This window comes from Dreissena polymorpha, chromosome 9 (genome assembly GCF_020536995.1).
Source record: "Dreissena polymorpha isolate Duluth1 chromosome 9, UMN_Dpol_1.0, whole genome shotgun sequence".
In the NCBI taxonomy this organism is placed as follows: Eukaryota; Metazoa; Mollusca; class Bivalvia; order Myida; family Dreissenidae; genus Dreissena; species Dreissena polymorpha.
The window spans coordinates 49,815,655-49,839,648 of record NC_068363.1 but is presented as its reverse complement, the minus strand read 5'-3'; the positions used below and the strand labels follow the sequence as shown (position 1 = coordinate 49,839,648).

General features: G+C 37.0%; 2 protein-coding genes across 2 annotated transcripts in view; both read left to right on the top strand.

Annotated features, from left to right (window-relative positions):
- The window catches only part of LOC127846487 (leucine-rich repeat and coiled-coil domain-containing protein 1-like), a 283,849-nt gene that overhangs the window by 61,104 nt on the left and 198,751 nt on the right, over window positions 1–23,994 (top strand). The window contains exon 9 of the mRNA XM_052377759.1: window positions 11,247–11,397. Within this exon, the coding sequence (XP_052233719.1) occupies window positions 11,247–11,397 (151 nt within the window). The remainder of the gene's footprint in view (window positions 1–11,246; window positions 11,398–23,994) is intronic.
- The window catches only part of LOC127846488 (uncharacterized), a 496,240-nt gene that overhangs the window by 464,895 nt on the left and 7,351 nt on the right, over window positions 1–23,994 (top strand). The window lies entirely within an intron of this gene.

Below are 23,994 nucleotides of genomic sequence, written 5' to 3'. Positions count from 1 at the left end.
GAAAAAACATGGCTGCGAGTGGGCCAGGCATTTTTCTCTATATGTATATAGTGAAAACATGTGAACACTCTAGAAGTCACATTTTTGGCCCAATTTTCATTAAATTTGGTCAGAACATTTGTTTCCTTGATATGAGAGTTGAGTTCGAAAATGGTTTCGGTTAGTTGAATAATATGGCTGCCGGGGGGGGGGGGGCAGTTTTCCTAATTTGGCTGTAGAGAAACCTTGTAAACACTCTAGAAGTCACAATTTTTATCTCGGACGAGTTCGAAAATGGTCTAGATCGGTGAAAAAACATGGCCGCCAGTGGGCGGGGAATTTTTCTCTATATGTATAAAGTCAAAACATGTGAACACTCTAGGAGTCACATTTTTGGCCCAATTTTCATGAAATTGGGTCAGAACATTTGTTTCCTTGATATGAGAGTTGAGTTTGAAAATGGTTCCGGTCAGTTGAATAACATGGCTGCCAGGGGGGGGGGGGGGGGGGGGCAGTTTTCTCATATTTATATAATAAAAAAAGCTTGTGAACATTCTAGAAGTCACATTTTTTGCCCAATCATCATGAAACTTGGTGAAAAGATTGGTTTTATATGCATCACATAATTAATGCCATAGTTATTGCCTTTAGATTCTCCAAATTTTCATTATATTATACAAAATCCTTGTAAACACTCTAGAGGTCACAATTTTGTTTCAGATTTTATGAATCTTGGTCATAATATTTATTTTTGTAAGCAAAGTTTGATGTTTGGTAAGAGGGGGGGGGGGGTCAACTCAAAATAAAGGTTACCAGGTCAAATCTTACAAAACAAAATCCCTCCATATGCCCGAGTTTTGGTTCAATAATGATGAAACTTGACCAGGATGTTTGTCTGGACAATATCTAGGTCAAGTTTGACGTTTGGTAAAGATTAAATGAACCGACTCCTCTCAGGTGAGCGAACTAGGGCCATCTTGGCCCTCTTGTCACTATATCTGTTGATCTTTCTTCTGTTAAGTAATCAAATTTATAACAAGGCAAGAATTTAAGGAAAATGCATAATACATTAAATAGAGAAATTTGCATTACTGGTTGATAATCATTTTTTTGTTCGAAAGTGAATAAAGGAATTAATATTTCCACAATTGGCTGAGGCAAAAAGATAGCTTTTTTTTAGGTCATAAGCAGATAATGCTGTTTTTTTTAAATCTACTGAAACCAACGCAATTTCATTTTATTAGCTCGGCTGTTTACAGATAAAACCCGAAGTATTTCATAGCCAGCTCATCGTCCGCCGTGCGATGTCCGCATCGTGCTAAAACCTTAATATTTTGTTAAGGTTTTGAACATTAGCTCTAAAATCAAAGTGCTTTAACCTACAACTTTGAAACTTCATATGTAGCTGCACCTTGATGAGTTCTACATGCCACACCCATGTTTGGGTCACTAGGTCAAAAGTCAAGGTCACTGTGACCTCTAAAAAAAAATCTGACAAGCTTTCATTTATTCAAAACTGCACCAGCAGCCGAGCGTGGCACCCATTATGCGGTGCTCTTGTTTGATGCCTTTTTCTATTGGTCCATTTTGTCGATTTGCTTAGATTTAAAAAAGGTTTCACTGGAAAATCTCATGAACATGACAGAAAACTAATTAAGAATGCATGGTTGACAACCTTTTTCATTAACTGTATTAATTTGGGAACTGGAAAAGTATCATTGAAAATACATGTATGGAGATTTGTTGTTTTTAGTTGGTCGCGTTAGCGGCCGACTAAATTTACAGACCATGTTTTGCAAATCAGTATGTGCTTAGAAGCCTTAGCTACGCTAAGAACTGTAACTCACTATGCTAGGAACGATAACCGCTGCCTTTCTGCACTGCAGACGACGAATGCTTAGGAGCGTCAGCTCTACTTCTCAGTGAGTGTATTTACCAGCTAGTAAGAAGACATTGGCCAGTCTAGTGTTTATCATTGAAATCTGTACATATTGGCTGCTTTCATGGAAAACGAGATTTAATGCATGTCAAAAAAATTAGCCTGTGCACACTGATAAGCCTGTGCAATGCGCACAAGCTTTTCAAGGACGACAACAGCGAACAACTTCAGTGCCTTCAGCGCTTTGATTATGTATCTGAAGGGATACATGTTGTTTCTGCATTGTCAATCAATGTGTCAGCACTCTGCTCTCTGTCTTTACAAGATTTTATCATATTGTCACCAAATATCAGAAAATCTTTATAAGCATTTATCATTCTGAGTGGGAAATCCAGCTGGGTCTCAACAGGCTATTTGATGTTATGCCTTTTGAATTATTGCCCTCTGTGCTTTTTTAGCTCATCTATTTTTTGAAAAAAAATTATGAGCTATTGTCATCACCTTGGCGTCGGCGTTGGCGTCTGGTTAAGTTTTTACGTTTAGGTCCACTTTTCTCAGAAAGTATCAATGCTATTGCATTCAAACTTGGTACACTTACTTACTATCATGAGAGGACTGGGCAGGCAAAGTTAGATAACTCTGGCGTGCAATTTGACAGAATTATGTGCCCTTTTTATACTTAGAAAATTGAAAATTTCGGTTAAGTTTTGTGTTTAGGTCCATTTTATTCCGTAAGTATCCAAGCTATTGCTTTCATACTTGCAACACTTACTAATTATCATAAGGGGACTGTGCAGGCAAATTAATGTAACTCTGACTGGCATTTTGACAGAATTATGGGCCCTTTTTATACTTAGAAAATTGAAAATTTGGTTAAGTTTTGTGTTTAGGTCCACTTTATTCCTACAGTATCAAAGCTATTGCTTTCAGAATGCAACACTTATTAACTATCATAAGGGGACTGTGCAGGCAAAGTTATGTAACTCTGACTGGCATATGGACGGAATTATGGGCCCTTTATACTTAGAAAATTGAAAATTTGGTTAAGTTTTGTGTTTTGGTCAACTTTACCCCTAAAGTATCATAGATATTGCTTTCATACTTGGAACACTCGCAAACTATCATAAGGGTACAGTAAAAGGACAAGTTGCATAACTCTGGTTGTCATTTTTACGTAATTATGGCCCTTTTTTGACTTAGTAACTTTGAATATATGGTTAAATTTTGTGTTTCGATCCACTTTACTTCTTAACTATCAAGGCTATTGCTTTCAAACTTCAAATACTTTCATGCTATCATGAGGTTACTGTACCTGGCAAGTTGAATTTTACCTTGACCTTTGAATGACCTTGACTCTCAAGGTCAAATTATTAAATTTTGCTAAAATTGCCATAACTTCTTTATTTATGATTAGATTTGATTGATACTTTGACAAAACTACTCTTACCTGACATACCACAATAGACTCCACCCAAACCATCCCCGTGCCCTCCCCCCCCCCCCTGAATCCCCCCCCAATTTTTTTTTTTTTTTTTAAAGATCATCTCACAAATGACCACCACACCCTCACACTATACACCCACCCCCCCATATTATTTTTTTTTGAAACGGTAAAAAAACACAAATATTTATTTTTATTATTTTATGTTTGAAATACCGTCCAATCATCGCACCCAAGAATCCCAACCCACCCCCCACCCCCCTCCCCCCACCCGAATCCCCCCCCCTAATTTTTATTTTTTTTATTTTATTTTTAAGATCATCTCACAAATGACCACCACACCCTCACACTATACCCCCCCCCCCCCCAAATTTCTTTTTTTTTTAAACGGTTAAAAAACACAATTATTTATTTTTATTATTTTATGTTTGAAATACCGTCCAACCATCGCACCCAAGAATCCCCCCCCCCCATGTTTTTGTGGGTTTTTTTTGCATTTTTTTTCGCATTTTTGGAAAATAATGTAATAAATGTCCACACCCCCACACTATACACCCCTCTTCACTCCACCCCTCCCTCCTTTGTGATTGAAAATGAGAGTCCCTTCACCTTTAAAAAGAAAATAGATGAGCGGTCTGCACCCGCAAGGCGGTGCTCTTGTTTCAAATGAATTTGTGTGGCCAGAGCATATCTAAACAATTATGAACATGAAACTAAATAGGTAGGTAGATCTGATTGAGGGAAAGTTGCTGTGCACAAGATCTACAAGTCTTGCTCTCTAATTTTTATTATGGTGGTATTTTGTTAATTTTTGTTTTTGAATTTTGACTCGATTATGTCTTGAAAGCTTATTTATAATAAGGTATCAACTTTGTAAGGTAGATAGATATGATATTGTGGATGCAAAATGCACAAGAGCTTTCTTATATAATAAAAGAGTTATTGTCCTTTGCTATTTTTGTATTAAAATTTTGTCTGGAGTATAAAATTAGAAACTGAAATGGGTATCAACTTAAATCTTAATAGGTATGAAGATCTTATTGAGAGATGTGCAGCGCAAAAGAACCAAAACGCTCGCTTTCCTATTTTTACTCCTTTTTAGCTCCACTGGCCAAAGGCCAGCGGGGCTTATGTCATGGTCCTGTGTCCGTTGTGTATGCGTGTGTTAACTTTTTCTTTAACATCTTCTTCTCCTTAACTACAAGTCCAATTCTGATAAACTTCTCACAAATGTTCCTGGGGTGAACCTCTTTCAAATTTGTTCAAATTATGCCCCTGGGGTCAAATTTGACCCCGCCCCAGGGGTCAATAAATTGAACATATGCTTATATAAAGCCTATTTTGTGCAAACTTTAAAAATCTTCTTGTCCATAACCGCAGGGCCTAGGGCTACCAAATTCGGTATGTAGTGACATCTAACATTTCTCTACTTAGTTTGTTCAAATTTTGCCCCTGGGGTCAAATTTGACTCTGCCCCGGGGGTCACAAAAATGAAAATACGCTTAAATAAGGCCTATTTTGTGCAAACTTTAAAAATCCTTGTCCATAACCGTATGGCATAGGGCTACCAAATTTGGTATGTAGTGACATCTAATAGTCCTCTACCAAGTTTGTTCAAATTAAGCCCCTGGGATGAAATTTGACCATTCCCCAGGGGTCACATAATTGAACATATGCTTATATTGGGCCTATTTTGTGCAAACTTTAAATATCTTTTTGTTCATAATTATAGAGTCTAGGGCTACTAAATTTGGTATGTAATGACATCTGATAATCCTCTACCAGATTTGTTCAAATTATTTCCCTGGGCTCAAATTTGACCCTGCCCCGGGGGTCACAAAACTGAACATATGCTTATATAAAGCCTCTTTTGTGCAAACTTTAAAAACTTCCTGTCCATAACCATTGGGCCTAGGGCTACCAAATTTGGTATGTAGTGACATCCTATAGTTCTCTACCAACTTTGTTCAAATTATGCCCCTTGGGCCAAATTTATCCCTTGAAGGCTCCCATTAAAAAAGTTGTTCAAGAAAATTTGATTCGTCAAAAAACATGGCCACAGGAAGTCGTTGAACTTTTCATGTTTATGCGTTTTTGATGTTTATTCATTATGGGATGAATAAACTATTTTCTTCTCAAACTAAAAGTTTATCAAAATACAATTGGAATAACTTTTTAATTACCAGGTATAAGAGATAAATGCATACATGTTGAGCGTGAAAGGTAGACCAACATGTTAACTATCCATAAATGTTAACCTTTTACCAAACGACACATTTTGGACTGCCCCAAATTGAAAGAGATTGCAGACAAGAAATAATATTGTAAAGGACTATTTATAAATTGGCTGGGTGGGGTAGAAATCATTGTGATAAAAGGAGAAATTGCTCATCATGAGCAATTTCTCCTTTTTGAAACTGGAAGTCCTGTTTTTAAAACGAAAACAAACTCTACAGAAGGAGTTATGGTCTATTGGAAGGTCGAGAATGGCATTTGGTACTTAATCATCCCATATCTACAAAGAAATTAAATTTATAAGCTTTTTTTGCCGCTAAAATGATAACCCCTCAGTTCAAAAGCACGATTGAAAACATTTCTGCATATGCGCGGACCAATCTAAGACGTTGTTTACATAATTTACTGTGAAACCATTTATTTTCGTCAGCACGAAATTTCGTCCTTTAAAAAAAAATGACTATTTCGTCAGCACTTAAATTCGTCCAATTCTGGTTTTGAAAAAAAAAGCGTCAGATTTGTTTGTAATGTTTGTAATACATGTAATACGCAGTTGCGAAAAAATCGTGCTGGGGAAAGACGGGTGACACTTGGTAGTCACTTGAAGGAGGTGGGCCTTGTTTGGCATATGCCAATTAACAAGTCTGTTATTTCAGGTGATAGTAACTGTTCCTTATTATTTTATGTCATTGACACGTTCTTTGTTATGATTAGCGGATAAGTGGGACTGAATAACCGTTAACAAGTGTTTTAAACAACGAAGCCAATAACCAATTAGTTTTTTTCCATTACAATCACGGACAACCAAACACAAATCAATAATTATGTTCTTTATTAATTTGTAATAAAAGCGCAGAATATATTTCAGTCAGGTATTGATCACACATTGTCATATTTTATTTGCGTTTAATAGTATTGTCTTTAATCCGGATTCGCCGCGTGTTGGCTGTATAATCTGCAACATCCCTGAAAAACACAATACACACAATGGGTAATAAAGTTGTTAACAATTAGCGCTAATCAACACTATTATACCTAAACGAAGTCGACGCATTCGATACAGCCTTATTGCATTCGCGTTTTACAGGAAATGTCAGTTGTCAGTACACTGTATAATGTACACCCCTTTGTGTCAAAACCGGATTTAACTTGAGTGTGAATAGTCGACTGTTTCATGTTCTTTGTATCAAAACCATCCGGGTATCTGTACTATAAGTATACCAGTCTACAAACAATGTGCGCGCTTCCGCATATAGGTATTCGGACGTTCAAAATATTGACCTACGGTTTAGCGTTCACGCCGTCGAACGCATTTAGCAATATAACTCGTTTTTTTTTCACTATTTCTTTACTTGAAAAAAATACTCGTGGCTTATAACTTACCTTGCAATCTTTTTTTCTCGCATTTTGTGAGTGTGCGAGTGTTAATTTCGAGCCCTGTGTATATGCGTGGATAACGCTGGATTTAAATGCCTCATGCATACGGTAATTCAGTTTATTTCAAATATGGGCCATGATTGTTCGTTAGGATCTTGAATTCGTCCATCGGTCGAAGGACGAAAAAGACGAAAATTAATGTCTGACGAATAATAATGATTTCACAGTAAATCAGTTCCAAGGTCACAACAACAACAACAACAACAAACCTACATGCTTGCATGGGAATCAAGTCTTTGTGCGTCCGTTTGTAGACATTATCTTTACTTTTTGAACTTGGTCAGAAGTTGTATCTAGATGATCTTAAGGCCAAGTTCGAACATGGGCCTTGCAGGGTCAAAAACTAGGTCAAGGGGTCACTTAGTGCGTTTAAAAAACATTCAGCATGTTGTCCGCTCTCTAATTCAAGTAGTTTTCATCCGATCTTCACCAAACTTGGACAGAAGTTTTATCTAGATGATCTGAAGGCCAAGTTCGAACATGGGCCATGCCAGATCAAAAACTAGGTCACAGGGTCACTTAGTACGTTTTACACATTGAGCATGGTGTCCGTTATCTATTTCAAGTAGTTTAAATCCGATCTTCACCACACTTGGTCAGAAGTTGTAACAAGATGATGTGTAGGTCAAGTTCGAACATGGGCCATGCCAGATCAAAAACTAGGTCACAGGGTCACTTAGTACGTTTTACACATTGAGCATGGTGTCCGCTCTCTTTTTCAAGTAGTTTAAATCCGATCTTCACCACACTTGGTCAGAAGTTGTAACTAGATGATGTGTAGGTCAAGTTCGAACATGGGCCATGCCGGGTCAAAAACTAGGTCACGGGGTCACTTAGTGTGTTTTAAACTTCACCATGTTGTCCGCTCTCTAATTCAAGTAGTTTTTATCCAATCTTCACCAAAATTGGTCAGAAGTTGTATCTTGATAATATCTAGGGCTAGTTTGAATATGGGTCATGTTGGGTCAAAAACAAGGTTACGGGGTCAGTTAGTGCCTTTTAAACATCACAATGTTGTCTGCTCTCTAATTCAAGTAGTTTTCATCCAATCTTCACCAAACTTGGTCAGAAGTTGTATCTAGATGATGTCTAGGTCAAGTTTGAATATGGGTCATGCGGGGTCAAAAACTAGGTCACAGGGTATCTTAGTGCGTTTTAAACCTCACCATGTTGTCTGCTTTCTAATTCAAGTAGTTTTCATCCAATCCTCACCAAACTTGGTCACAAGTTTTATTTAAATGATCTCTAGGACAAGTTTGAACATGGGCCATTCCGGGCCTAAAACTAGGTCACGGGGTCACTTAGTGCGTTTTTTAACATTCAGCATGGTGTCCGTTCTCTAATTAAAGTAGTTTACATCCAATCTTCACCAAACTTGGTTAGAAGTTTTATGGAGATGATCTTAAGGCCAAGTTAGAACATGGGCCTTTCTGGGTCAAAAACTAGGTCAAGGGGTCACTTAGTGCATTTTAAAAATTGAGCATGGTGTCCGCTGTTTTTTGTGAAGATGACATGCAAAATATTATGTGTCAATGCGGCATGTGGGGGTATTCGTCACGTCTGTGACAAAGCTCTAGTTAATCTTGTAGAACATGAGTAGATTTGATCTTCAGCATCTAAAAATATGTGAAATAGAAAAAACGAGAATATCTTTTGGAGTGATAAATGTACCTTCTTTATAAGCAAAGGACCTGTGCGACAATTCCCGGTTTGTTTAGTCTGTTTAGTTAACTCTGTAGTAACGTTTTCCATACATGAAAATGCTCACCCTTCTAACTTTAAGCGCCCATTTAGACGAGGGATAGAAAGAAAAAGTCACATGCTTGAGTACATTTCAACCCATGCGCATTGCACGCTTTTTTCGCATAAAAAGACAGTGGAGCGATACAGGGCCATCATGGCCCTCTTGTTGTTGTCCCCTACCGGTTTCAAATGGTTTGCGCTCTGTGCGTCTGTCTGTGAGTCTGTCACACGTTTCTCGATCCTGCGATAACTTTAAAAGTTCTTCATATTTTTTCATGAAACTTAAAACATGGATAGATGGCAATATGGACATTATGCACGTCATTTCATTTTGTTCCTACATACAAAATTATGGTTGCTATGGTAACAAATAGACTAGAAATACTGCTGAAAATGGTTGTATTCTGAATCCTGCGATAACTTTAAAACTTTTTCATATTTTTACATGACGCTTGAAACATGGATAGATGGCAATATGGACATAATGCACGTCATTTCATTTTGTTCCATGTCAAAATTTCTGGTTGCTATGGTAACAAGTTAAAAAAAAATCTGACAATGGTGGAGCCGGTAGGGGACATATATTGCTTGGCAATTTAGTCTTGTTAATTTGTGTACTTTCATTTTTTATGTCATAAATTCATATAATATCTGTTGACATTCGCTCATTTAAGATATGTCCAGTGCCAGTAAGCAAAGGCATCCTTGAACAATGGAAACATTTCTTATTTTTACAGTTCATTATAAAAATCACCAAAAAAACATTCATAAGACCAACAATTTAAGCAATTTAAAGTAGATTTAGTTTGCATAAATATCAGGAAAGCCTTAAAACTAACGCCTGAAACCTTTTTGCTCTAGTAAGTCTGTCTTTCCAAATATGGGCTAATGCATAAAAGAGAGAAATAATTGATGTCTGTGACTGGAAAGTGCTTTTAAAAGGGCAATAGAAAGATCTTAAGTGTATCATGATTGGCAGGTTTCATTACCTCGATCATTAGTATAACAGTTCTCATTAATTTTGCAAATAGGATACTGCGAAGAGAATGCTCTTTTGCTTTATATGCTTGGTTATATAAACTTAAGTGCGCCAATGTCATCAGCAGGTTCGGACATTCAAGTAAGTCAGAGTTGGATGTCATATTATAAGTTACACGCATTCCTCCAGCATTTAGATGTAGGCAGCATATAATGATATTGTGATTTTCTTGTTTGTTTGTTGTTTCTTCTGTTCATCCATCTGTATCTTCATATGAAGGTTAAAAAGATTTTACCAGCAACACTTACTATGATTGTAAGATTCATGCACAGTTTTTGGTAAATAGATTTTACCAGCAACACTTACTATGATTGTCAGATTCATGCACAGTTTTTGGTAAGTAGATTTTTCCAGCAACACTTACTATGATTGTCAGATTCATGCACAGTTTTCGGTAAATAGACTTTAACAGCAACACTTTTAATACTACAATTGTCTGATTTTTACAGGGTTTTTGTTAATGACCATTCCCTATCCAGACACTTATTTTTAAACTATTTATTTTAGCTTGAGTGCATTGAAAGCTTAAGGCTTATTTGAAACGCTCTTGAACCCATTTCCTGCGCCTAGAACCAGGCCTTAGTGTCTTTGAGAGAGATCTAAAGAATGCTCCAACAGTGGGGATCAAACCCATGACTGCTGGGTCATTTGGTGGACACCATATCGACTACAAGAAGGCTACCTTGACCTTTTGGCACATAACTTTTTTAAACTATCCATATGTGCCAGATTCAGTATATTTTTACTGTATTTTTCTTGCATCAAGACTGCAGTTTGCTACATCTTTTTGTCATACATTTGCTTTCACAGTTATTGCTCATGACAATACTCTTCCCAGCTTTATAACAGAAACTTTGCATTAACCTATGTTAGGATTTCCGATTGCCAAACTTGCAATAAGGCAGTTGAATCTTAACCCTTTTCTACATAGATACGTAATTGTTATTAATGCAGGCTGTTCTGGTTTTATTCTGTTTACACATATATAGCCATTTCCAACTTTGCTGCTGGAAGGGAATGGGTTAAATACAGTTGCCAAAATGATAAAAAAAAAGCAAGAAATTAGTGATTGCAGTGATTGTCAAAAATATTAACTCATTAATGTTACAATTTTCCCTGCATTGAGAGAGCTTTCGTTACTGCACTTACTCTTAAAATGACCTTGACCTTGCCTTAGAAATGCAATAATCATCACCACCCATGTGCAGTGTTGAATGTCACAGGTTCTTGTTTATTACTTGAAATTTGTGATATTTCATTTTTCTCTTGATTGTGTAGGATTTTCATAGTCTTATAAAATCAATTTGGAATCAGTTGCATGCGAAGAATCATTATTTAGTGTCATAGGATTTCTCTCAGAGTGGGCTTTGAACTTGATACCTCCTGATAGCTTGGTAGACACTTCATCATGCAACCATTGACTCCTATTGTTTAAAATAGTGTTTAACTTTCATGTAACTTGACATTTTTCCATGCTGTGATGCACATTTCAGATGTGGATCCTGGAGACTTGAACAGGAACCTTCACTCAGGCAGTGATACTGACAAGGAACGCAAGGACAGCAGACGACACAGGAAGTCAAGGTTGCCTAGCTACAGAAAGAGTACAGCTGCCTCGAGGGCAAGGAAGGAAAACAGAAACAGGTAAAGATTATGCAGTGCTCCAAATACTATTTTTTAACTGTGGGTAACTGTGTGTATTTTTCTGAACATTTAGAACTAAATTTATAATTTCTGCAGAATGTTTGAGATTCATTGTACACTCTTTGTATGTTGAATAAGTGTGTTAAAATGAATGTATTAAAAAGGAAAGACAATTCTTAATAATGAAATTTATCGTTCAAAACGGATTTAAGTGTTTATGTACATATTTAAAGAGACACTAGGATCAAGGTTACAAGAAACAATGCATTATTTTGGCTCATAAGTAATTGTCTGTTAGTATTTTTGTTCCAAAACAACAAAGGAACAGCAGCACATGCACTGTCACAGTGGTATAGGCCACTTCAATATGATGCATTATTAAGTTCATTTGAGTGAAATGTGCTTGGTGAGCTATTGATATTAAAAAAAGAACCTCCCAAGTCATTCTTGCACCATTGACGCTTGACCTTTGACAAGGACTTCAGTTTTTTTGTGCATATTGAAAGCATGGAAACAGCAAATGTAAGAATTTTAACCCCTTTTATACGGAAACAATAATTCAATAAATCATGCCCTTTCATAGGTGGCTTTTTGTTCTCACTTTCTTCTTTCTATTTCAAATTGAAAACTTAATATAAGACTTGAAATAGAATTTCAATTATTGTAGTTTATCGATCTTATTTGTCTGAATTTCAAAGGAAGTGGAAATTTGAAATTAATAAATTAAAAATCTCCCAGCACTATAGCCCTATTTGTGAGCAATCAATTGAGTTTTATAGAGGCTCCTTCCACATAGAGCCTCCTTCCACAGGTTTGTCATGTTTTATACATGCCCCGCACCTTGTGTAAAACATCTTTATTGTCCTGTTGTTGTAAACTTTTGTAAAAGTCTTTGATCCAGACTTTTTCCACTGAAAATCCATAATTCTATTTCATGTTTAAAGGAAAATTAGAAAGGTCTTGCAATGGGAAGAATTGTAACTTTCCTGCGCTCTGGGAAAACTTGACATTTTTTTGAAGGCCAATCAAGGATTACACCTTCTGCCTACTCTGAATTTTTTATGTGAAGAGACTTCCATTTAAAGAAAAAGATCCCATAACAGGCTTATCTTTGACAATTATACTTTAATCACATGCATTAAGCAAAGTTTTTCCCAGGGGCTTGTCCTGGCGACCAAAAGCTGAAGATGTAGCAAACTTTTAAAATTGTTTTTCAGAAACTGATTGATTGATTGTAAAAATTATTAAAGGAATTATAATAGAAAGATCTTCTACCAAGTTTATAACAAATACTTTGACCATCACCAGTCAGCGTTGTAGATATGACATTTAGAAATATTTTGCAATGTCCTTGAAAACTTATGATGAAATTTAATTTTCCAACAAAAATGTCATTTTTTAGCTCACCTGAGCACAACGTACTAATGGTGAGCTTTTGTGATCACGTTTTGTCTGTCGTCTGTCATGCGCCGTCAACATTTGCCTTGTTAACTCTCTAGAGGTTGGTTGAAAAACATGGCTGCCAGGGGGCGGGGCATTTTTCCTTATATGGCTATAGTAAAACCTTGTTAACACTCTAGAGGCCACATTTATTTTTCGATCTTCATGAAACTTGCTCAGAAGATTTGTCCCAATGATATCTTGGATGAGTTCAGAAATGGTAACCTTTGCTTGAAAAACATGGCTGCCAAGGGGCGGGGCATTTTTCATTATATGGCTATATATGGCTATAGTAAAATCTTGTTAACACTCTAGAGGCCACATTTATTTCCAATCTTCATGAAACTTAGAAGATTTATCCCAATAATATCTTGGACGAGTTCGAAAATGATGCCGGTTGGTTGAAAAACATGTCTGCCAGGGGGCGGGGCATTTTTCCTTATATGGCTTTAGTAAAACTTTGTCAACACTCTAAAGGCCACATTTATTTTCCAGTCATCATGAAACTTGCTCAGAAGATTTGTCCCAATGATATCTTGAATGAATTTGAAAATGGTAACCTTTGCTTGAAAAACATGGCTGAAAGGGGCGGGGCATTTTTCCTTATATGGCTATATATGGCTATTGTAAAATCTTCTTAACTCTCTAGAGGCCACATTTATAGTCCTATCTTCATGAAACTTGGTCAGAAGATTCATTCCAATAATTTTTTGGACGAGTTCAGAAATGATTCCCTTTGGTTGAAAAACATGGCCTCCAGGGGGTGGGGCATTTTTCCTTATATGGCTATAGTAAAACCTTGTTAACACTCTAGAGGCCACATTTATTGTCCAATCTTCATGAAATATGGTAGGAAAATTTGTCTTATTGATATCTTGGATAAGTTCGAAAATGGTTACGTTTGCTTGAAAAACATGACTGGCAAGGGGCGGGGGATTTTTCCTTATATGGCTATATATGGCTATAGTAAAATCTTGTTAACACTCTAGAGGCCACATTTATAGTCAGATCTTCATGAAATTGGTCAGAAGATCCATCCCAATAATATCTTAGACAAATTAAAAAATGATGCCGGTTGGTTGAAAAACATGGCCACCACGGGGGCGTGGCATTTTTCCTTATAATTGGCTATAGTACATGTAAAACCTTGTTAACACTCTAGAGGTCACATTTATTTTCTGATCATCATGAAACTTGGTCAGAAGATTTGTCCCAATGATATCTTAGATGAGTTCGAAAATGGTTTTGGTTGCTATAAAAACATTGCCACCAGGGGCGGGGCATTTTTCCTTATATGGCTATACATGTATATGGCTTTAGTAAAACCTAATTGTTAACACTCTATAGAGGCCACATTTATTGTCCAATCTTCATGAAATTTCGTCACAAGATTGGTTTCAATGATATCTTGGATGAGTTTGAAAATAATTATGTTTGCTTGAAAAACATGGCTTACAAGGGGCGGGGCTTTTTTCCTTATATGGCTATAGTAAAATCTTGTGAACACTCTAGAGGCCATATTTACTGTCCGATCTTCATGAAACTTGGTCAGAAGATTCAACCCCATAACATCTTAGGAGAGTTAAAAAATGATGCGGGTTGGTTGAAAAACATGGCTGCCAGGGGGCGGAGCATTTTTCCTTATTTGGCTATTATAGTAAAACCTTGTTAACACTGTAGAGGCCACATTTATTTTTTGATATTCATGAAACCTGGTCAGAAGATTTGTTCCAATGCTATCTTGTTATCTCAGGTGAGCGACTTTGGGCCTTTCAGACCCTCTTGTTTTTTAATTTTGTCAATTTACCAAATCGTGAAAAGATCCCTTTAAAACAATGGCAGTGTTTCATCTGTATGTACTTCATAATCAATTTTTAAACAAATATACAGACATGGCAATAAGGCCAATAAACACGAATTCCAGAAGAATTGTCTATCTATTTTTGTAAATAATTGGGTTGTTTTCCAAGAAAATGGTGTTTATGGTGTTAATTTTCCTTTTATAATGTCAAACCATTAGTGGCTCTGAGAGAAAAGATTTCATTTTTTCTCTGCTGTAAATATCACCAGTGTTACAGATATACTTTTAAGGATGGTTTTTCACCCTGGAGTGCTTTTGACACCAAAAAAGAAGAGGTTAGGGAGTAAACAAGTTAATGTCAACATTTTTTTCGGTGTACTTCAGCTGTTTTACCCTGCTTTTCACCTTTGACGACCTCAACATAACTCCAGCAGACCGGCATGAACGTACTCCATTCATTCAATTGGCTGATATGAGCATAATCCACCAGAACATTAGCAAAGTCACTGCTTCTTTTTAGTATAGCCTGATTGAATGTATACTGCTCAGTGTAGGGAAATGTGGAATACTCTCTGCATTCTTATACTGGGGTGTATCCATTCTTATACTAGAGTGAATCAATTCTTAAACTATAATGTATTCATTCTGCTACTGTGGTGTAATGTTCTGATACTGGCGTATATCCATTCTCAGGGTTATAGCTGGGCTGATTTTCAGTGTACGCAAATAGCATGCTAGGGGGGTCCGGGGAATATTTTTTATCTCAACGAAGCCGTACGTGCAGAGAGAGGTTTCAGACAATATTGTAGTGCAAAATATCATGTTCTTAGCGTGCATCGAGTCGGAGGCGTGTATAATGGCGAGATTCAACCAGTGCGCCTTGCAGTGAGTGTATACAGCTCTCGCGACGATGGCTTGGATACAAGCCTGGACCTTATTCTGCTCCCTCAACTCACCATCATAACCTTGGCCGCGCATTTTCTGAATGTTTACTCCAAGAGCTTGAAGGTTCTCGAGGAAGGCCTTAGCCAGAGCTTCGCAGGTGGTAGACTTGCACTCAGCAAACCCAACGAACTCCTACCGGAGACATGCTTTCTCTGCATCGTAAATCGAAGGCAGAGAGCCATTTGCTCCATAATGGCAGCATCAGTGGCTTTGTCCGCCATAAATTCAAAGCAGAACGACTGTACGGATGTTGGCTGGTCTGATTTTCCGTCGAAAATATCTCTGTACGGGGCGACATCAAATTAGCAGCCATTCTTAAAATTGCCCGCTTCGTTTACAATGCATGCGGGTACATAGTAGAAAACAACGATAAAGCACAGTCGATAAAAATGTTATGGATAGTCACCACCAAAAGAAACGTGACCTCTAAAATGGTAGTTAAATCATGCGTATTTTATGAAGTCGAAAAAAACCCCAACACTTTAAGACAGTTTAAGTGTTTTATATATGAAAACACACCTCTCGCATAGAAAAAATGCCTAACCCGGGCTAGGCATCACATTTTATTGCATTTTTTGTTCACTTTAATTTTGTATTAGTTCCATACAGCGTACGCATGTGCGTATTTGCGTATGCCCAGCTACGCCCCTGTCCATTCTTATACTGGTATGTATTCATCTTTAAACTGGGGTGTATCAATTCAAATATACTAGAGTGTATCAATTCTTTCACCAGAGTTTTCATTCTTCTGTAAAGGATCATTCTTAAACTGGGATGTATCCAATCGTTTACTATGGTGTTTCAATTCTTATAGAGGTTATTCATTCTTATAATGCTGCATTGGGTGTATTCATTCTTATAATTGGTTTGTATCCATTCTTCATGGGGTATTCATTCTTATGCTGGGGTGTATCCGTTCTGACATTGTGATTTATCCCATTCTTATTGGGTATTGTGATTTATCCCATTCTTATTGGGGTTATGTATTTTTATAGGGGTTATACATTCTTATACCAGTGTGTATCCATTCTTATACTGTTTTGTTTCCATTCTTATACTGTGGTGTATCCATTATTAAACTTGGGAGCATACATTCTTATACTAGAGTGTATCCATTCTTATAATGTGGTGTATCAATTCTTATAATATAGTGGATCCATTCTTAAACTGGGGAGTATACATTCTTATACTAGAGTGTATCCATTCTTATACTTTGGTGTGCCAATTCTTATACTGGGTTTTATCCATTCTTATACGGGGAGGTATCTTCTCTTATACTAGGGTGCATTCACATAGGGGTAATACATCCTTATGCTTGGGAGCATACAATCTTTTACTGGGGTGTATGCTTTCTTAACTCTTTCAGTGCTGGAACCGAATTTTGAAGGCCTTTGCAAACAGTTTGGATCCAGATGAGGCGCCATAAGACGTGGCTTCTCATCAAGATCCAAACTGTTTGCTAATCTGATAGTATTCTTTGAAAAAAAATCGAAGAAAATGCTAATTTTAGAAATTCAGCAGACGACATTTTAGCAGACGACAAATTTCCCAGGATGCAAAGGGTTAAAGGGGTTAATAATTGGTATGCTTGAGTGTTTCCATTATTATACTGGATATATTTACTGTCTTTTTGGGGTGTATAATGCAAAATTGAAAATTATTGAAAAGGGCGATGGATGTTGCACCTTATTTTTGTTGTTGCCCGACTGTCTCCCTTTTGCAAACAGTCAACACAGAAATGCTGCAAAAAATGGATTCACCTTATCTGAATTCCACAGTATGCTTTCTTGTGGAAGTAGTTTGTGCTAGACATATGTTTGTGTTTCTTATTTTTCTGCATTTTTTCTGTATAATTGATGGCACTGTCAAACAAACGTCAGACAAAATATTGACTTAAGTCTCAACAACATTGTCAAATTAGCTTCAGGTGTCAATTAAACGAATAAGAAGACAGAAAGCAGGACCTATTCATTGCTGCAATGTATTAATATCCATGAACACTCACACTAATGAGATTGGTGTGGGTATGGTAATGATTGGCAGCTGAATCATTCTTACATTTATGTGAGGCAATTTTATTAATGAATCAATTGTTGCTTTCTTTCCTTTCAAATGTGATGTGGTGGTTGATTAGATGAATGTATTTTTTTGGGTCATGCCTAGCAAAATCATATATTTCAGTTACAAAGTATGCACACAAAGTAGTTATTCAAGTTTTGTACAAAGCCTACGTATATATTTCTATATGAGCATTTTAAAATATAGGGATATTTTGGGAACATCTGTTGCAGGCAATAGGCAGTGGGTATCCAGGAGACAATGTCCACTCTTTATCGCTGACAGTTTAAATCGGATGATTATAAAACTTGGCGATAATGTTTTTGGGCAAAATTATTATATATTGACCAAGATCAAAAACCAGCCACATTTTTGGAAGCACTTCTGAGTTATGGCCTTTGAATTGAAATGAGCTTTGCTCTGTGAACAAGGGGTTCAATGCATTTGCAAAAATTGTCATCCAAGATAAGCCTGTGCAAAAATCCAGTTTAGGCGGAAAGTGTCGTCACTGATAGGCTGTGGGGACTGTACAGGCTTAATCTGGGATGACACTTTACGCACATGCATATAACCCACAAATAGAAAAGTCAAACTAGCGCCTCCGCTCTCTGACTTTATCATGAAACTTTGTGGATATGTTGTTGGGCATATCATCTCTGCCAAGTTTGATTAAACTTTAGACATAGTAAGTTTGAATGGAGACCTATCTAAGACTGATTTTTGTGTGTGCAGGTGGCTTAAAGCAAGTCCTAGAATGGGTCTCTTTTCAAGGTCAAGGTCACTGTTACTAACAATTGACACACACGGTTTCGGCTCGGTTATTTGAAAAGATTACATGGAAAAATTATTGCGTATATAACAGATACATTTCAAACTCCCATAAAAATTAAACACTTGACCTTTGGTGCATCATTGATTGTATAAATGGCTTTTCCATGAAATAATGTGCTGACATTTTGTGATCCGTTCAAAATTATTCTTTGTAACATATTATTCACATGTTATGTCAATTCCTGTATGAATTTTGTTGAAGACCTTAAATCTTGGTCATAAAATATCTGTAATAAATGATTCAACAAGAACTACGTTGTTCAGGGAACCATTTGAGTTCTTTGCCACGTTTTCAGGTAACTATAGTTGTTTGCAAGCTTTCCAGTTTGTTTCCAGTGTTTTACAAGTGGATTTGTCTTCTATTGCCAGACCTGATTGCCGGCTGGTTTTTACCATCTTATATAACAGCAGTGCTCTGTTAAAAGGGGGTTTAATGCATCTGCAAAAAATGTTGTCCTGGATTAGCCTGTGCAGTCCGCACAGGCTAAGCAGGGAGACACTTTCCACCTTAACTGGATTTTTGCTAAGGAGAGACTTTCTTAAAACAAAAAATATCATAAAAGCGGAAAGTGTCATCCCAGATTTGCTTTTGCAGACTACACAAGCTAATCAGGGATGACACTTCTCACATGCATTAAACTCCTTTTTCATAGAGCACGGTTTAATATACTTAACATAATTTAACATAATTTACTTATTATATTGTACATTTAAAGTGTTTAATTTTTAGCTCATCTATTTTTTGAAAAAAAATTATGAGCTATTGTCATCACCTTGGCGTCGGCGTCGGCGTCGGCGTCGGCGTTGGCGTTGGCGTCGGCGTCCGGTTAAGTTTTGCGTTTAGGTCCACTTTTCTCAGAAAGTATCAATGCTATTGCATTCAAACTTGGTACACTTACTTACTATCATGAGGGGACTGGGCAGGCAAAGTTAGATAACTCTGGCGTGCATTTTGACAGAATTATGTGCCCTTTTTATACTTAAAAAATTGAAAATTTTGGTTAAGTTTTGCGTTTAGTTCCACTTTTCTCAGTAAGTATCAATGCTATTGCATTCAAACTTGGTACACTTACTTACTATCATGAGGGGACTGGGCAGGCAAAGTTAGATAACTCTGGCATGCATTTTGACAGAATTATGTGCCCTTTTTATACTTAGAAAATTGAAAATTTTGGTTAAGTTTTGTGTTTAGGTCCATTTTATTCCTTAAGCATCAAAGCTATTGCTTTCATACTTGCAACACTTACTAACTATCATAAGGGGACTGTGCAGGCAAAGTAATGTAACTCTGACTGGCATTTTGACAGAATTATGTGCCCTTTTTATACTTAGAAAATTGAAAATTTGATTAAGTTTTGTGTTTAGGTCCACTTTATTCCTACAGTATCAAAGCTATTGCTTTCATACTTGCAAGATTTATGAACTATCATAAGGGGACCGTGCAGGCAAAGTTATGTAACTCTGACTGGCATTTGGACGGAATTATGGGCCCTTTATACTTAGAAAAATTGAAAATTTGGTTAAGATTTATGTTTTGGTCCACTTTACCCCTAAAGTATCATAGATATTGCTTTCATACTTGGAACACTCACAAACTATCATAAGGGTACAGTAAAAGGACAAGTTTTATAACTCTGGTTGTCATTGTTACGGAATTATGGCCCTTTTTTGACTTAGTAACTTTTAATATATGGTTAAATTTTGTGTTTCGATCCACTTTACTTCTTAAGTATCAAGGCTATTGCTTTCAAACTTCAAATACTTAAATGCTATCATGAGGTTACTGTACCTGGCAACTTGAATTTTACTTTGACCTTTGAATGACCTTGACTCTCAAGGTCAAATTATTAAATTTTGCTAAAATTGCCATAACTTCTTTATTTATGATTAGATTTGATTGATACTTTGATGAAACTACTCTTACCTGACATACCACAATAGACTCCACCCCCGTGCCCTCCCCCCCTCCGTCCCCCCTCCCCCCCCCTAATTTTTTTTTTTTTTTTTTCTTTTTTAAGATCATCTCACAAATGACCACCACACCCTCACACTATACCCCCCCACCCCCCCCTACCCCACCCCCCCCCCCCCCATTTTTTTTTTTTTTTTTTTTTTTTTTTTTTAAGATCATCTCACAAATTACCACCACAACCCTCACACTATACCCCCCCCCCCCCCCTCCCATTTTTTTTTTAAAACTGTTATGTTTGAAATACCGTCCAACCATCGCACCCAAACCCCCCCCCCCCCCCCCCCCCCCCCCCCCCCGATTTTTTTTTTTTTTTTTTTCGCTTTTTTGGAAGATAATGTAATAAATGTCCACAACCCCACACTATACACCCCTCTTCACTCCACTCCTCCCTCCTTTGTGATTGAAAATGAGAGTCCCTTCACCTTTAAAAAGAAAATAGATGAGCGGTCTGCACCCGCAAGGCGGTGCTCTTGTTTAAATAATATTTACAAACGCAACATTGTTTTATAAGTAACACATTTATTGAACAAAACTTCCTGTTGAGTTATTCTTTAATAACATAAAATGCACAATGTATAACACGTTTTTAACAGGAAAAAAAAACAAGTATATAAAGTAAGTATATAAACAACTTCCAGTTGACTTGTAAACAGAATGCACACAGTTTAGTAAACAAACCATATGGGTAACTTACGTCAACAAAACACGTTTTGCAAGTTGCCTTTGCATCAGAACCTTCGCGAAACCCGAAAAGTTCCCATACTTTTGATTTTAATTATGACGGTGCGTCTTTCGGCGTAGTTGAAGACGCCATTTTACCGGCTGATGTAATGCTCAGCATGTTATTCATAAGATGCCATATCAACTATTGACCAATCACAAGACGTATTACAAATGACAAGAACGTTTAGACGACTGATTCGGAAAGTAAAGTTTAAAATGCAGATCAATCTGGATTGCAGTGAATCAAATCGAAATTGGCCGTATTGGTATCGAAATCGAATCGGCAGCATTGAACCGGTTTTTCGATGCATCAAACCGAATCGTTACAGCTCTAGTGTATATCCAGTGTGGTGTCAGTGTATATCTAGTGTGATGTCAGTGTATGTCCAGTGTGATGTCAGTTTATATCCAGTGTGTTGTTGGTGTATATCCAGTCTGATGTCAGTGTATATCCAGTGTGATGTCAGTGTGTATCCAGTGTGATGTCAGTGTATATCCAGTGTGATGTCAGTGTATATCCAGTGTGATGTCAGTGTATATCCAGTGTGATGTCAGTGTGTATCCAGTGTGATGTCAGTGTATATCCAGTGTGATGTCAGTGTGTATACAGTGTGTTGTCAGTGTACATCCAGTTTGATGTCAGTGTATATCCAGTGTGATAAGTGTGTATACAGTGTGTTGTCAGTGTATATCCAGTGTGATGTCAGTGTATATCCAGTGTGATGTCAGTGTATATCCAGTGTGATGTCAGTGTATATCCAGTGTAATGTCAGTGTATATCCAGTGTGATGTCAGTGTATATCCTTTGTGATGTCAGTGAACAGCCAGTGTGATGTAAGTGTATATCCAGTGTGATGTCAGTGTATATCCAGTGTGATTTTGCTGTATATCCAGTGTGATGTTGGGGTATATCAGTGTGATGTTAGTGTGTATCCAGTGTGATGTCAGTGTATATCCAGTGTGATGTCAGTGTATATCCAGTGTGATTTTAGTGTATATCCAGTGTGATGTCAGTGTGTATCCAGTGTGTTTTTGGTGTATATCCAGTGTGTTGTCAGTGTGTATGTCAAGTGTGATGTTAGTGTACATCCAGTGTGATGTCAGTGTATCCAGTGTGATGTCAGTGTATATCCAGTGTGATGTCAGTGTACATCCAGTGTGATGTCCGTGTATATCCAGTGTGATGTCAGTGTATATCCAGTGTGTTTTTGGTGTATATCCAGTGTGTTGTCAGTGTGTATGTCAAGTGTGATGTTAGTGTACATCCAGTGTGATGTCAGTGTATCCAGTGTGATGTTGGTGTATATCCAGAGTGATGTAAGTTTATATCCAGTGTGATGTCAGTTAAGTCCAGTGTGTTGTTGGGGTATATCCAGTGTGATGTTGGTGTATATTTAGTGTGATGTTGGTGCATGTCCAATGTGATGTTGGTGCATGTCCAGTGTGATGTCAGTGTATATCCATTGTGATGTTGGTGTGTGCCCAGTGTGATGGTGGTGTATGTCCAGTGTGATGTTGGTGTATATCCAGTGTGATGTTGGCATTTGTCCTGTTTGATGTTGGCATGTGTCCAGTGTGATGTTGGTGTATGTCCAGTGTGATGTTTGTGCATGTCCAGTGTGATGTTGGTGTATATCCAGTGTGATGTTGGCATGTGTCCAGGGTGATGTAAGCGTTTGTCAAGTGTGATGTCTGTGTACTGGAGATATGATTATGATACCGAACCATTATTTATCAAGCACTTGGTAATGAAAAAACAATGTGACCATAAGAAAGACTTTATTTAATAAAATGTGGTCAAATACATTTTTGGAAACATACTTAAAACAAGAACAACAACATACATACAAGAAGGCCAAATACCTTAAGTAGGTAGTGTTCACAAGTCTCACAATAGACCATTAAGGAAAATTGTCCCCACACCTGGCTGCCATATTTTAAACAACATTTTTCTACTCAGCCCAGATATTATACAAGATTTTAAGTTTCATGATAAGTTGTTAAAAATGTTTTTTTCATGGATAGGAACGATATCTCACTTGTCTGAGAAAAAATTGGTACAACAAAAAAATTCAGAGCAAGTTTCATAAAGATTTGGCAAACAGACGTGACTAAGGGGTGTTTACAAGCTTTTTCTTTATATTGACCAGACAAGCTGTGAGCTTTTCTTGGATTGTTTAACAAATTATCTGGAAAACACTTCTGTCAACATGAAGAAGCCTGTACTTCATGTATTTAGTGCCTTTTTTGAAGCTTATGCACAGTATCATATGTTATTTGAATTGTTAACAAAAGTGTAGAACTCTGGTTGCTTAATGCAAAGTTGTACCATTGATAATTTTTTTTAATGAAATCTGTATACGGCGTCTGTAAAATAATCACGAAACAGTTCAAGAATTATAAAAGTGAAGAATCTACATCGTAATAGTTTGTCATACCAGTGCCATAAATGGCTGGTCGATGATGATTCAAATTTCGCACGTATATCGAACTTTGACCACGGACTGTAAATTTTAACCTTGGCTTGCTCTTTTTGAAATGAAAAATTTTAAGAAAAACACGCCGAAACCGCTTACTGAGAATGCAGTACAGAATAAAGTTTATGGCAGAATTAAGGACGACTAAAAGATTACTTATCGTTGTAAACTGCACCCATTGTAATGAGCATTTGAGTTGTGCAAAATCAAACAGCGCAACTGTGATATTGTCGACTAAGGCGGGAAATTGACATCCCAGAAATACATTGATCACTACGATCAGCATCACTGTTAGACTGGTCTCCTTTGTGTTGGAATTACTCATGAAATTTCGGGTTTTTCTTGCTTTG